This window comes from Octopus bimaculoides, chromosome 1, assembly GCF_046866305.1.
Source record: "Octopus bimaculoides isolate indiv1 chromosome 1, ASM4686630v1, whole genome shotgun sequence".
Lineage (NCBI taxonomy): Eukaryota > Metazoa > Mollusca > Cephalopoda > Octopoda > Octopodidae > Octopus > Octopus bimaculoides.
The window spans coordinates 155,029,546-155,045,047 of record NC_142928.1 but is presented as its reverse complement, the minus strand read 5'-3'; the positions used below and the strand labels follow the sequence as shown (position 1 = coordinate 155,045,047).

Sequence of the window (15,502 nt, the reverse complement as noted above, 5' to 3'; positions counted from 1 at the left end):
AGTCGTTTTTGTCGTTGTTGATCTGTTGTAGTTGAAAGAAGGATGATGATGATGATGATGATGATGATGATGATGATGATGATGATGATGATGATGATGATGATGATGATGATGATGATGATGATGATGATGGTGATGATGATGATGATGGTGATGATGATGATCATCATCATCATCACCATCATTATGATTTAATAAAATAATTCTTACTTTTTTATTATTTTACTTTGCATTAAGAAGCTTAAAAAATTAAAAATTTTAAAGTCCCAACAAACAAATGGAGATGATGCTGACGACTATTTATTTATTCATTTTATTTCATTTTATTTTATTTTATTTTATCCATTCATTCATTCATTTTTGAAGGACATCAGGTCTGATCTTATAGAAATAGTAATCGGTTGAAGATTTTTATTTTCATTCTTCTTTTTTTTTTATTTCTCTGTAGTTAAACTCAAACCCTTCAAGTAGAAACACACATTTCTATTATTTTAACAGTTATTTCTTTATTTCAGTGACTAGTGAGAACCTCAAAGACAATTCCCCTCAAAACAATCTCTTCAAATCACTGTTTGCCTTGAAAAGTCATCGTTTGCCTTTCTCTTTCTTTCTTTCTTTCTTTCTTTCTTTCTTTCCTTTTTATTTGCTTCTTTCTTCCTTCCTTTTTTTCCTTTTCTCTTTCTGCTTTCTTTCTTCCTTTCTTTCTCACTTCTTCCTTTCTTTCTTCCTTTCTTTCTTCCTTTCTTTCTTTCTTTCTTTCTTTCTTTCCTTCTTTATTTCTCTCTTTCTTTCCCTCTTTCCTTCTTAATTGCTTCTTTCTTCCTTCCTTTTTTCCTTTTCTCTTTCTGCTTTCTTTCTTTCTTTCTTTCTTTCTTTCTTTCTTTCTTTCATTCTTTCTTTCTTTCTTTCTTTCTTTCATTCTTTCTTTCTTTCTTTCTTTACATATTTATTTTCCTTTATTTTTCATCTACATAAAACCTTACGGCTTGTCATTATTAGCCATATTTCGCATCTCAGCGAATCTGTATTCAATAAAGTAGACGGAACCAGTTAGATTAGGAAATGTAATCAAAGTTGTGAACAAATAATAATAATAATAGTAATAATAATAATAATAATAATAATAATAACAACACCAACAACAACATCGACGACGACGACGACGATGAACAATGCGCATTTTCTACGATAATGGGTGGAGAAAGAAAAAGTGTCACGGCCCATTATAATTAAATTAACTCCCGCTCCTCAAATATTGACCCAGTCAATTTCCATTGAATGGCTGCTGTGTCAGCACTTCTCGATGAATCTGAAGTCGCCTCGGGTTTGTTAACACTGCCAACTCTATGTTGTGTTAGTAATGCCGTTACAGTCAATAAGTTTATTGCCGTTCTCATCTGCTTATTGACATTTCCAGACGGACGGGGTTGAGCGAAAAGTCCATCAACATCTGATATTATTTCTTAATTGAATCATTTTAGTGTTAAACTTCTGGCCTGTATTGAAGAGGAGCTTCGCAAAGAATCCAGAGAAACTGAACGACATTGCTATTATCTTTATGATAAATGATATTTGGTTGTACTAAATGAGAACAAGGTTAATATTTTTGTTTGACGTTACACGGATAAAGTGATAAGTAGCAATAGTGGTCAAAAGGGCACAAACAAATGCAGATGGTGTTGGCGACTGTAATGGAAGCAGCAGCAATGGTGGTGGTAGTAGTAGTAGTAGTAGTAGTAGTAGTAGTAGTAGTAGTGGTGGTGGTGGTAGGAGGAGGAGGAGGAGGAGGAGGAGGAGGAGGAGGAGGAGGAGGAGGAGGGGGGGGGGAGGTGTAGCAGCAGCAGCAACAACAGCGGAGGCTACGGTAGTGTTAGAAGTTATGCTAGATTGTTCACAATTGCACCCGGAATACTGGTTTCAAATTTGGCACAAGACCAGCAAGTTCGGAGAAGGGAATGAGTCGATCACATCGACCCCAGTGTTCAACTAGTGCTTACTTTATCGACCTAGAAAAGGGGAAAGGCAAAGTCGGTTTCGGCGGAATTTGAACTCAGAATGTAAAGAAAGGCGAAATGCTGTTAAACATTTTGCCCGGCGTGATAACGATTCTTTTCTACTCTAGGCACAAGGTCCGAATTTTTATATTTTTTTTTGTGGGGTAGGGAGTCGATTAGATGGTCCCCAGTACTAACTGGTACTTAATTTATCGACCCCGAAAAGATGAAAGGCAAAGTCGACCTCAGAGTAATTTGAACTCAGAACGTAAAGACAGACGAAATACCGCTAAGCATTTCGCCTGGCGTGCTAACGTTTCTAATTTCTTTACTGCCCACAAGGGGCTACACTCAGAGGGGACAAACAAGGACAGACAAACGGATTAAGTCGATTATATCGACCCCAGTGCGTAACTGGTACTTATTTAATCGACCCCGAAAGGATGAAAGGCAAAGTCGACCTCGGCGGAATTTGAACTCAGAACGTAGCGGCAGACGAAATACCGTTAAGCATCTCGCCTGGCGTGCTAACGTTTCTGCCAGCTCACCGACTTAACTCCCACGCAAAATATTGATTTAAAATGTTGACACAAGGCCAGCACTTTCGAGAAGAGTGTAGGTCGATTACATCGACCCCAGTTTTCAACTGGTACTTATTTTATCGGCCTCGAAAGGGTGAAAGGCAAAGTCAACGTCGACGGAATTTGAACTCAGAACGTAAAGAAGAATAAAATGCTGCTAAGCATTTTGCCCGGCGTGCTATGATTCTGCTGCCTCACCGCCTTTGGCTGCATCAAAATATCGGTTTCAAATTTTGGTACATGGCTAGCAAGCTCGGTGACGCGATAAGTCCATTACGTCGACCCCAGAGCCCAACTGGTACTCATTTTACCGGCCCCGAAAAGTGAAAGGCAGAGTCGAAGTTGATGGAATTTGAACTCAGAACATAAGGACGGACGATATGCCCCTAAGCGTTTTTGCCCGGCGTGCTACTGATTCCGAAATATAGAATGCACTGCACTTCAAAGGTTCATCAAAAGTAAATAGATCGGAGTTTTCTGGTTTAGAGGGTGATGACATGCAGTTTACTCTAAGAAAAATCTACAGTAGTGCTACAACTCAATAGGTCATGGGTTCCAAACCTAAGTCCTAATCCAAATTGCCAGCTTTTTCACTCCTCGTACCAATAGATTTTACTGTGCAGTCAATAAATTCTGAAGAAATTGAAATTTTTTTTTACTTAGCATGTAGCCAAGATAGACGGTTTAAAAATATATTTCTCTGTGTACTTTACTAAATTAATATCAGTTTACAAAAAATATGTCTCATGGAAAAAGTAAATTTATTTTTATAGTTATATTGCTAGGAAACATTGAAAAAGCTTTATAGTTTAATTTTAACATTACTCGAATAAAAGAATTTTTTTTTTTTTTTTTTTTTTTTTCTCAGAAATAAGAATTCAGTTGAATTTGTATCAATGGATAAATTCTAGTGAAAAATCTTCTTTGATGACATATTTAGTAATGTGTACAGAATATACGTTGTTAAAATTTCCAGACAATACTAGTACAATTAGCTTTGTGATAGCTACCAATAGAATAAGTAACACTTGCAGTCAGGTGAAATTCGATTTGGCTTCATTACCATAAGTTTACACCAAATATTTCTTTTACGATTGGTGAGTGTACAGTGTAACCAGATAAATACATAAAGAAAGAACATCGTATGAAAGCAGTTTATTTTCATATTAACACAATTGTAGTTTTTCCGGATAACTTATGAATTATTTCTTTTATTTTTCTGCTTAGACTGAAGCCATGTTGGGGGTATCGCCTCGAAAGATTTCAGCCAATTTTATCGATCCCAGTATTTATTTTAATTTTGAAGCCTAACTTATTGATTGATTTATTTGTCGAACCGCTAACTTTACAAATCATGAAAAGAGAAGTGATTTTAATAGATGCCAACGTAATGACAGACACAGGTGACACACAGACACACACACACATACCGCACATATATGTGTACATACATGGCGGGCTTCCGCATAGTCTTCGTTTACTGATTTCTCTTACAAACCACTGACTGGTTATTCCGACTCTATAGTAAAAGACGTTTGCCCAACACTTCACAGAGTGGGACCGAACTCAAAACAACGTGGTTGCGGAGCGGACATGTTAACCACACATACATATCCGGACTAGTTCGGAATTTTTATATAATGACTCTTACATACATACACGCATACATACATACACGCATACATACATATATGCATGCATGCATACATACATACATACATACATACATACACGCATATATACATACACATACATACAAACATACACGCACACATACATACATACATACATGCATACATACATACATACATACATACATACATACATACATACATACATACACACACATACATACATACATACATACATACACAGACATACATACAAATATACACGCACACATACATACATACATACACACACATACATACATACATACATACATACATACATACATACATACATACATACATACATACACGTGTGTGTGTGTGTCTGTGTGTATGCATCATATTTAGTTGCAAATCTACATAAGTAATTCAAGAGCCTAGAGTTTCATGTATTGCCCTTGTCAAACTAAGTTACAAATCATAAAATTGAACTTTTACAGCACGGGAGAGAAAATCTGTGATTTAAAGTTTAGTTTGATAATTGCCATCAGACGCAAGTCCCTTGAGTCACCTATGTAGTTTTATATACTGAATTTACTTTCTTGTTCGCCCAACCAATGCATGTATACGATGAGGTGCTGAAAAGGTTCCTGGCTTTGGATAAAAGAAAATACAGGGGGATCAGTTAATTATGATTTTATCCACCTTATTCCCCTCTCAGATTCCTACACTTATTGCAGTAGTCCTTCAGTTTTTATAAGCCTTGTAAAAGAACTCAGAAGGTTAGGTCTCCAACCAAGCCTTTGGTGGTACCCTTAAAGCCAAGAACTTTTCAGCACCCCCTCATATATCCGATTCATTTTCACCAAAGTCTTTAAATATTTGAATACCAAAATATGTTCGGAGCAAGCACTTCTTTAAATTTGAACATGCCTTACAGCGTGTGGCCATGTGCACAACTGAAGCATCATTTCTTACGACATAGGGCCTACAAACGATTTTCAAGTATGAATGAATTATCTGCTAAGATTTAAAAGCAAAATATTCTAAGATTTAAAAAAAAAAATTACAAGTAAATAAAGAAAAGTAAAAGAGCCCTATTAATGGGTTCCAAACTGACTGCCGTGCGATTGTGATGTAATGCATACGTGGCATAGCAGGGCAGATTAAGTGGTCCGTACACAAACAGTATATAATATATTCTTTTCTTCTCTAGGCACAAAGCTCTTAATTTGGTGGGAGGGGGGGCACTCGATTAAATCGATCCCAGTACGCAACTAGTACTTAATTTACCGACCCCGAAAAGATGAAAGGCAAAGTCGACCTCGGCGGAGCATATATATTTATATACCAATATAACTGACTAAATCAGTGGTTCTCGACCATTTGTTGACTATGATCCCTGTTAGTTCCTACTTTACTCTGCTGGATCCCATAGCCAATCAATGTCTTTAAAAAAATCTTATTATTTCTCCAGCGGACTCTACTGCGGTTTTTTTTAACCCCAAGAGGACATTTCCTCTAGCTGGTTAACGATGCACAGCTGCATCCGATAAAACTGCGAGCCGGGGAGCGAACCCCTACCATCCCATAGCGACGAGACCAGTAGACCAGTCCTGGTTTCGGGCTATCTCTGCCACCCCTCAGTACTGAACACCTCGTCTGCTAGAGAGATTTTAGAACTAACATTTTTGCTTTGTATAATAAGACATAAATATATATATATGTACCATTTCTCCCAGTGTGGGATGGGAAATAAATATATTCTAAAAATATTAAACTTTTCTGTTATGTGGTATATCAACTTATTATATTTGATTATATTTCAGCCTTCGATATATGGGTTCGTGTATATGTATATGTTTGTAGATATGTGAGTATATGTGCGTATCTGAATACGTTTGCATGTATCGGTGAAAGTATCTCTATGTGTGTGTGCATGTGTTTGTGTGTATGTACATATGTGTGTGTGCATTTGATTAAAAATGTATTTTTCCTGAAAACAGAATTGAAGGGAGAAAAGCTTTTTCAAATTTTATTGTTAGGTCATAATAAATTATGACGTAATTTACGTAATTTCTGTGTCTGCATATGTATGTATGTATGCATGTATGTATGTATGTATGTATGTATATAGGTATGTATGTATATATATTTATGTATGTATGTATGTATGTACGTATGTATGTTAAGCTCACTATTGAACACAATATAAGCGGAAATTTGGTCTCTTAGCAGCTCAGTGTTTACCTAGCAGTTAGAGAGATTGCAAAAAATTATTCATCAAAGAAGTAATGTTACAGACTTCAACCATTGCGAACAGATCCGCGTATTACGACCCTCTTGAATGCCAACGGAACCGATATGCAATCATCACTGTGTGGAAAATTCACGACATTCTTGTCCGAAACTTTATCATGCAAGAAATAATGAACCAGGGGAATAGGACCTATCCCTGTTCCTATGCTTCGTTATTTCTTATTTCTTATGTTTTCTCCCTTCCTTAAACTACAGTATTAAGAATCAACAACTCATCATTTTAATTAATATTCAAAGGACCACAATTATACAACTGCGTCTCAAAATGTCTACGAATGTATTCCCTAAAACTTTTAACATTTTGCCTACTAAGTCCATTTGTGATATATTTTCTTTTGTACCAGCGGTTTGATTTTGTCATAAATTATGTTTTAATTTTTTAAGCATGTAATATTTTCTAGTTCACTATATAAACTACCAGATTGATTTATATAGTATGGGTCTCATTGGTGACTTCTGCAGTACAGATCGAATATTGTTACATTCATTCTATAGTGTAAAAGTCACGGGTGATACTCCATTATAGATAAAAAGTTAAATATACCAAGGAACATTTCTTTCTGATATTCGAGATCGAAGTTAGTCAACTGTTAAATGCTACAACAAAAAAAATATGCCTTCTCCAGTTCGCTCAGTCACCAGTTAACAGCCAATAAAAAGAAACCTTATAAAAACACTGGACACGCGAAGGAAGACATCATAAAAGGCATAAAGCATTAGGCTCTGAAGGTGTTACCGTAACTTTATTATAGATGTGATGGTTTAAATAAATTAACGAGCAAAAGACTAAAAAGACATAGCGGAGTTTCTCATATTTATCCAGCCTTGAAAAGAAATCTTGTTGTGAGATGACATATAATAGCCGACGACAGTATAGAAACTTTCAAATGCACATTATGAGAATATTGTAACCTCCCACCCATATATATATATATATATATATATATATATATATATATATATAGTTAAAACTTACTTGCAAATGGACGCGTAGCGTTCGATAATATAATAATACAAATGATATATGAGCATATGCATGTATACATACATATGTATATACATACCTACATCTTGCTTGTAGAATCAGGTAGGTACTATTAGTAAGCTTACTCTTCGCTGAGGAGGTCCAGCAATACTGAAACATGATCGGATTCGTCTCTGTCCATGGTAAATAGCGGACTCACTTCGCACTGTACACTGTTATTCAAGTTTTTAATACATTTAGATTTCTGGCGTTTCCCTTATCTTTCATGACTACCGTTAAAGGTAAAGGCTGCTCTCTTCACTGAAACTGTACAATTAATGAAACATGTTTTATTTTATCTTTACCTCATTTAATAAAATATTCATGAAGTACACTCACACATACACACACGCGCTTACACACATGCACACACGCACACGCACGCACACCCACCCACACGCACGCACATACACCTACAAGACTGAGGCGAAAAATGGAAACTGTATAACTTGTTTCTTTCGTCCTCGTCTCTATCTTAATACATTCATCTTTTTCTTTTCTCTCTCCTTTCTTTCTTCTCATAAATATTTTCATTAATTCTACCTCGTTCATCTAAATTCTTTCCATACCTATTTAGTTGTTGCTGCTGAGACTGTTGTTGTTTGGTTTCAGTGGTTTCAGGTTCTTCATCTAATTCAGCGTTGATGCCGAGTTCCCTTGCGAATTTGTAAGCTTCCTTGACAATAGAATGTGATTTTTTGCTGCTTTCGTGTTTACACACAAACCGCAGCATCCAGTCCTCTGTACTAGACATTATTATTATTATTATTATTATTATTATTATTATTATTATTATTATTATTATTATTATTTTATGTTTGACTTTTGTTTTGAATTTGTACAAGTTGGATCCAAGTCTCACCCAGAGGCCTCAAGAGACAACAAGTTAGGAGTTCATGTAGGTTTTTTGCCTAGGGTACCATATATTTGGATTTGTACAGTTTTGTTCAAGTGAATGTTTAAGAAACCATAAGAAAATTATGTGTTTGCTTTAAAATTTGAGATCACATAGACAGTATTTTACGTAGGATATGGGCAGTTCCCATGAGCACTATCTTTTGAACTTCAGCCATTTTGGGGTTTCCTGGTATCTGAGCTAGGTAGTAATCAGCCCGTTTCGCTGTCATTCCCAGGGCACCTATGACAATAGGTATTGTTTTCGTCTTCAGATTCCACATTTTGCTAATTTCTATTTCAAGATCTTTATATTTGCTCAGTTTTTGGTAGGTCTTGATAGATACGTTTATATCGATTGGGACAGTCATATCAATGAGGAGGCATGATTTTTGTCTGAAGTCTTTCAGTATGATGTCTGGCATATTTGCGTCTATCTTTCTGTCAGTTTGAATGGTGAAGTTCCAGAGGAGTGCAATGTGATCATTTTCAAGTACTGGGGTATTATTATTATTATTATTATTATTATTATTATTATTATTATTATTATTATTATTATTATTATTATTATTATCAGTGCATTTTTCCGACGCGAAAAGACTACAGAGACCGGATTAGCGGTATAGTTAAGCTGCCTTTGATAGGGGCAATAATCAATAACAGGTGATAGAAAACCCTGACGAGAGTAATTAAATATGCTAAGTGACAGAGAAAAACAGATGAGAAGAGGAACTAGTTAATAGATTAGAAAAGGCAATAAGAAGTGGCATCGCGACAAACGTGCTAGCGGCAAGATGGCCCACGACCATTTCTTGAATGCGAAACACGAAAACTGCGTTGTCAGAGGGTAGGGCTTGTGCACCAAAACAAGAAGGAACGAAAGTCGTTCGATAGGCTCGGGTGGTGGCGGGTGAAATGTGGAAACAAAGCCACAATTCAGTCTTTAACAGATCAGAATGGGCATACTGCGCGGTTCTAAGCAAACGTATGCGGCCTTCCAGCAGCACTTTGTTCAACTCTTAAGAGGAAGCGACAGGTCAGAGATTTATGGGCTTTAATGCCTATCCTAAAGGTCTTCCGTAACTCTCGGAACAAGAGCAAGGGTCTGCGAAAGGTCAATAACAGCAACTGCCACGCAAGAAATATTGAGTGGCTAAACAAGGAACAAATCACCCGGTTTTGATGGTCTGCCCCATGTGTTTTATGGTTATATGTCAGAGATGTTTGGTATTTTCCAGACAACGTCTATCACAACTGGCCTCCTGCCCTAAAAGAATTCTGGCCTATCATTATTATTATTATTATTATTATTATTATTATTATTATTATTATTATTATTATCACTCGGCCGTTAGCGTGGACAAAAATTCTTAGCGGTATTTCTTCCCGCTTTTTACGTTCTGAGTTCAAACTCCACTAAGGTCAACTTTTCGTCATCCTTCCTGAGTTGATAAAATAAGTACCAGCGATGCACTGGAGTCGATGTTATCGACAATCCCACTGTCCCAAAATTTTAAACCTTGTGCCTAAAGTGGTGGTGGTTGTGGCGGTTGTAGTGGTGGTGGTTGTGGCGGTTGTAGTGGTGGTGGTGGTGGTGGTGGTAGTGGTGATGGTGGTGGTGGTTTTCATTTTTGTTAATCAGGTTTATTTTTTATGTCCCATTGCTGTATATCATTGACCGTCTCTCGTTTATTTCTAACACAGCATCTCTTCAAACATAATCTATTCCTCATTTTTCTCCTTTCTTTATTCATCCTTTCTTTATTCATCCTTTCATTCACTGCTTCTGCTTTCTTTCGTTCTCTTTCTTTCACCATCTCTCTCTGCTTTTTCATTCCTTTTTCTCTCTTTCTTCTTTATTGCTCCCTATGCCTGTTTCATTTGTCCTCCCATGCTCTTTCTTCACTCCTTTCTTACATTTTCTGTTTCCATACAACTATTATGTCCTAAGGTAAGTGTTGACGTGACTTAGAAGTCAATAGGTGCAGTAAATTCGCTGCTTAAAGCTCTTTAACATCTTCAATTTAGAAAACTAAATGACATTTTAGTGGGTCGAAAAACAGCTCCTTGAAAGATGCAACATTTAATGGTCTCCATTCCAGCCACCTCTTAGAGGTTCTTCCATTTTTCTGTCCGAAGTTATGCTTTATCGTTCTTACTTAGCATAAGAAAGCGTGAGATAGCTCTTGACACAACTCTCCACTGGTTTCAGACCGGACGATATAATTCGGACTACAAGACTGGTTTCTTTCTGATGAAGATTTTCTAGTCTCTAAGCTAATTATTGAACACAATATAAACGGAAACTCTTTCTTAATTGACGAAAACGAAAGCAATATCACGAAAGAATCCCCCTAGCGATAGATCACGATCCTTGGCGGACGTGTCATTCATTAATCCGTGAACAAGGTAGCTAACTCAATAACGTCGGAGAATGTCGCTCTCCATAGTAACATGATTTTGAAGGAATTAGATTGTGTTTTTCTTTCGGTTGCTTGTAATAAGCTTACGTCGTGTCATAAGGTGAGAGTAAATTGTGGAACCATTTTCATTTGGGTGGCCACCAAACACTAAAAATGAAATGTAAAAAATGTTGCTGATTGCAACACTGAAATACGGACAACAACCCCGGAAAGCTGTTATTTTTATGGAAAGATATGGAAATATAATTATGACGTCACTCTCCATCGAACGACGAGAAAACAGTAATTCTATTATGACGACAACTTTCGAAGCAATATGTACATTTTTAACGAAGAAATTTCAAGTTGCTATTTTTCTATCATTTTTATTTAACGTGCGTTCTTGTTATTTATTTGAAAATTTCGTCTTACAAAATGTATTTTAAAGAATTTTTGCTTTTTCATTGTTGTTAACCACAATGTTGGTTTCTTTACACTTTACACACCAATCTTTAAATTCCTGACTTTATTTTTACTTTTCTTTTAAGGTATTGCATTATATATAATTCAGTGCTTTTCCCTTCTATTTAGCTTCCATTTTCACCTTCTGAGCGACTTCAGCCTGAACACGTGACAATATATTGTTGTTTAAGGCCGAGAAAACAAATTTCAGTTTTTAAGAATATTTGTTGATTCTTTTTTAAAGAGGAAATTAAAGCTTAATAACCTAGAGGTTGAGTGTATGTATGTATGTATGTATGTATGTATGTATGCATTATCTAATATGTATGTAAGTATGTACATGCATAATATATATATATATATATATATATATATATACATATATACAAATATATATATTATGTATGCATATATATATATATATATAAGTTCATAGAGATATATATATACACACACATATATATATGTACACACACACATTATGTATATATACATATATATATATGTATATACATACGTATATTATTTTTCTATACATATATTATATATATACATATACATATATATATATATATATATATATATATATATATATATATATATACAGACAAATATATATATTATGTATGCATATATATACATATATACACACATATATATATATATATATATATATATATATATATACATATATATATATATATATATATATATATATATATATATATATATATATATATATATATATATATATATATTTATTTATTTATTTATTTATTTATGTGTTTCAGCCAAGTGGCTGTGGTCATGCTGGTGCACCACCGTGATTTTCACGTTCTTCGCATGGCTCTTCTCCCCCACCTGACATGGTCCAATCAAGAGTTTTGATGGCACATCTGGTGTATAAGAGAATTTGACATAGCTGCCCTGAACTGCGTCTCATTACGAGCCATTGGTTCGTCTGGTACCGTTCTTTTAGTTGTTTCAGTCACTTGACTGCGGCCTGCTGGAGCACTGCCTTTAGACGAACAAATCGATCCGAGGGCTTTTTCTTTGTAAGCCTGGTACTTATTCTATCGAACGCGATTGCCGAACCGCTAGGTTACGGGGACGTAAACACACCAACATCGGTTTCAAGCGATGGTGGGGAACAAACAGACACACACACACACACACACACACACACACACACACACACACACACACACACACACACACACACACACACACTCATACGACGAGCTTCTTTCAGTTTCCGTCTACCAAATCCACTCACAAGGCTTTGGTCGGCCGAGGCTATTGTAGAAGATACGCAGTGGGACTGAACCCGGAACCATGTGGTTGGTAAGCAAGCTACTTATCACATTGCCACATATATATACATATATATTATAAATACATATGTAAAGGTGCATTAGTGGTTAGGGTATTCGGCTCACGATCGCAAGTTCAATTCCCGGTGAAGCGTTATGTCCTTGAGCCAGACACTTTTTTCACGTTGCTCCAGTCCACTCAGCTGGCAAAAATGAGTAGTACCTGTATCTCAAAGGGCCGGACTTGTCACACTTTGCCTCTCGCTGAATATCCCTGAAAACTACGTTAAGGGTACACGTGTCTGTGGAGTGCTCAGCCACTTGTTCGTTAATTTCACGAACAAGCTGTTCTGTTGATCGTATCAGCTGTCTGGTAAAGAGCTTGCTTACCAACCACATGGTTCCGGGTTCATTCCCACTGCGTGTCACCTTGGGCAAGTGTCTTCTACTATAGCCCCAGGCCGAGTAAAGCCTTGTGAGTGGATTTGGTTGACGGAAACTGAAAGAAGCCCGTCGTATATATATATATGTATGTGTGTGTATATGTTTGTGTGTCTGTGTTTGTCCCCCCAACATCATTTGACAACTGATGGTGGTGTGTATATGTCCCCGTAACTTAGCGGTTCGGCAAAATAGACCGATAGAATAAGTACTAGGCGTACAAAGAATAAGTCCTGGGGTCGATTTGCTCGACTAAAGGCGGTGCTCCAGCATGGCCGCAATCAAATGACTGAAACAAGTAAAAGAATAAATATAATAGTATATTATATATATATATATATATATATATATATAGGTATATATATAAATTTAATGAATGGAGTAAAACGCAATGGCATACAGTCTGAAATTTGGAGGGAAGGGGCTAGTCGATTTCGTCGACCCCAGTGCTTCACTGCTACTTATTTTATCGACCACGAAAGGATGAAAAACAAAACTAACCTCGGCAGCTTTGGAACTTAGAGTGTAAAGAGTCACAAGAAATACCGTTAAGCGTTTTGTCCGGCGTGTTAACGATTCTGCCAGCTTACCGCCTTAATAATGATTATGGAAGTGGTAGTAATGGTTTGTGGTGATGATGATGATGATCACCACCATGATGATGATGATGATGATAATAATAATAATAATAATGATGATGATGATGATCCTTTCTACTATAGGCACAAAGCCTGGAACTTGGGGGAAGGGGTCTAGTCGATTACATCGACCCCAGTGTTTCACTGGTACCTAATTTATCGACCTTGAAAGGATGAAAGGCAAAAACGACCTCGGGCAGAATTTGAACTCAGGATGTGAGGACGGACGAAATGCCGCTAAGCATCTTTGCCCGACGTGCCAACGATTCTGCCAGCTCACCCACCTTAGTAATAATGATGATGTTGATGATGGCAGTGGTGGTGGTGGTGGTGGTGGTGGTGAAGCTGCTGCTGCTGTTTTTGATAATAATAATAATAATAATAATAATAATAATAATAATAATAATAATAATAATAATAATAGATTAGCTAATACAATAATAATAATAATAATAATAATAATAATAGATTAGCTAATATAATAAATAATGTCCACATGTGCTTCCTGCTGAAGTTACTCAACAACATTCAACCATCTAGCTTTGATTATTACTATATCTGCAGTCAAATGTATTTCGTTCTTTTCTGTAATATCGTGCTACAGCAGTAGCGGCAATTACTCTTTGAAAGTAACCATTGATATCGCTACAGGAAACCAACTAATTACGAACGGTCTCTTCTTGATCAATTAATTAGTCGTGCTGAGACATTAAGTTTTGACTCGAGCATTTAAAAATTTTAACTTCTTATCAATGAATCTGAACTGAACGCCATCTTTCCTTTCGTTCCACGATTTTCATTTGTAAATCTCCTATGATTTTATCATCATGCAGTGATAAATATCTTCTGTCTTACGTTGTTGTTGCTGTAGTAGTAGTAGTGTGGAGGCGCAATGACCCACTGGTTAGGGCAACGGACTCGCGGTCATAGGATCGCGGTTTCGATTCCCAGACCGGGCGTTGTGAGTGTTTATTGAGCGAAAACACCTAAAACTCCACGAGGCTTCGGCAGGGAATGGTGGCGAACCCTGCTGTACTCTTCCACCACAACTTTCTCTCACTCTTACTTCCTGTTTCTGTTGTGCCTGTAATTCAAAGGGTCAGCCTTGTCACACTGTGTCACGCTGAATATCCCCGAGAACTACGTTAAGGGTACACGTGTCTGTGGAGTGCTCAGCCACTTGCACGTTAATTTTACGAGCAGGTTGTTCCGTTGATCGGATCAACTGGAACCTTCGACGTCGTAAGCGACGGAATGCCAACAAGTAGTAGTAGTAGTAGTAGTAGTGGTGGTGGTGGTGGTGGTGGTGGTGGTGGTCGCTGCTGCTGTTGTTCTGGTTGTTGTCACTGCTGCTGCTTCTGTCGTCGTCGTCGTCGTCGAGGTGGTTGTTGTTATGTTCTTGTTATTGCAGTTGTTGCTTTTGCTGCTTCTGTAATTGTTGCTGTTGCAGCTTTCATAGTTATAACACCTTAGCCTCATTCTAAACCTTATCGAGTAGACCGATGATCAAAAGCATTCCGGCCGTGACCATTACATCTTTTAAGAGTTCTTAGCTGTGAATCATCCATTTGAACTCAGAAGTCAATATTGCATCTTACCTTTGTGTTAGCAATGTGGTGTTCTCATTTTAAAATTTCTCTAAGATTTTCTTTGGAATTCGGAGCCGGTACTGAAAGTTACGACGTCTCGTATACGAATACGTCGTAACGAATACGTCGTAACGAATACGTCGTAACGAATACGTCGTAACGAATACGTCGTAACGAATACGTCGTAACGAATACGTCGTCTACGAATATGTCGTATGCGTATAAGTCGAAATAT

The 15,502-nt window shown here is 36.8% G+C and overlaps 1 protein-coding gene across 1 annotated transcript; it reads right to left on the bottom strand.

Moving 5' to 3' along the window:
* Positions 1–284: 284 nt before the first annotated feature.
* On the bottom strand, positions 285–11,078 carry LOC149137810 (uncharacterized). The gene is made up of 3 exons (XM_089360424.1): positions 8,098–11,078; positions 7,569–7,795; positions 285–1,022 (listed from the first exon to the last, which is right to left on the bottom strand). Exon 1 carries the CDS (start codon positions 8,845–8,847, stop codon positions 8,533–8,535), a length of 315 nt encoding a protein of 104 aa, XP_089216550.1. The 5' UTR covers positions 8,848–11,078; the 3' UTR covers positions 285–1,022; positions 7,569–7,795; positions 8,098–8,532.
* Positions 11,079–15,502: the final 4,424 nt, after the last annotated feature.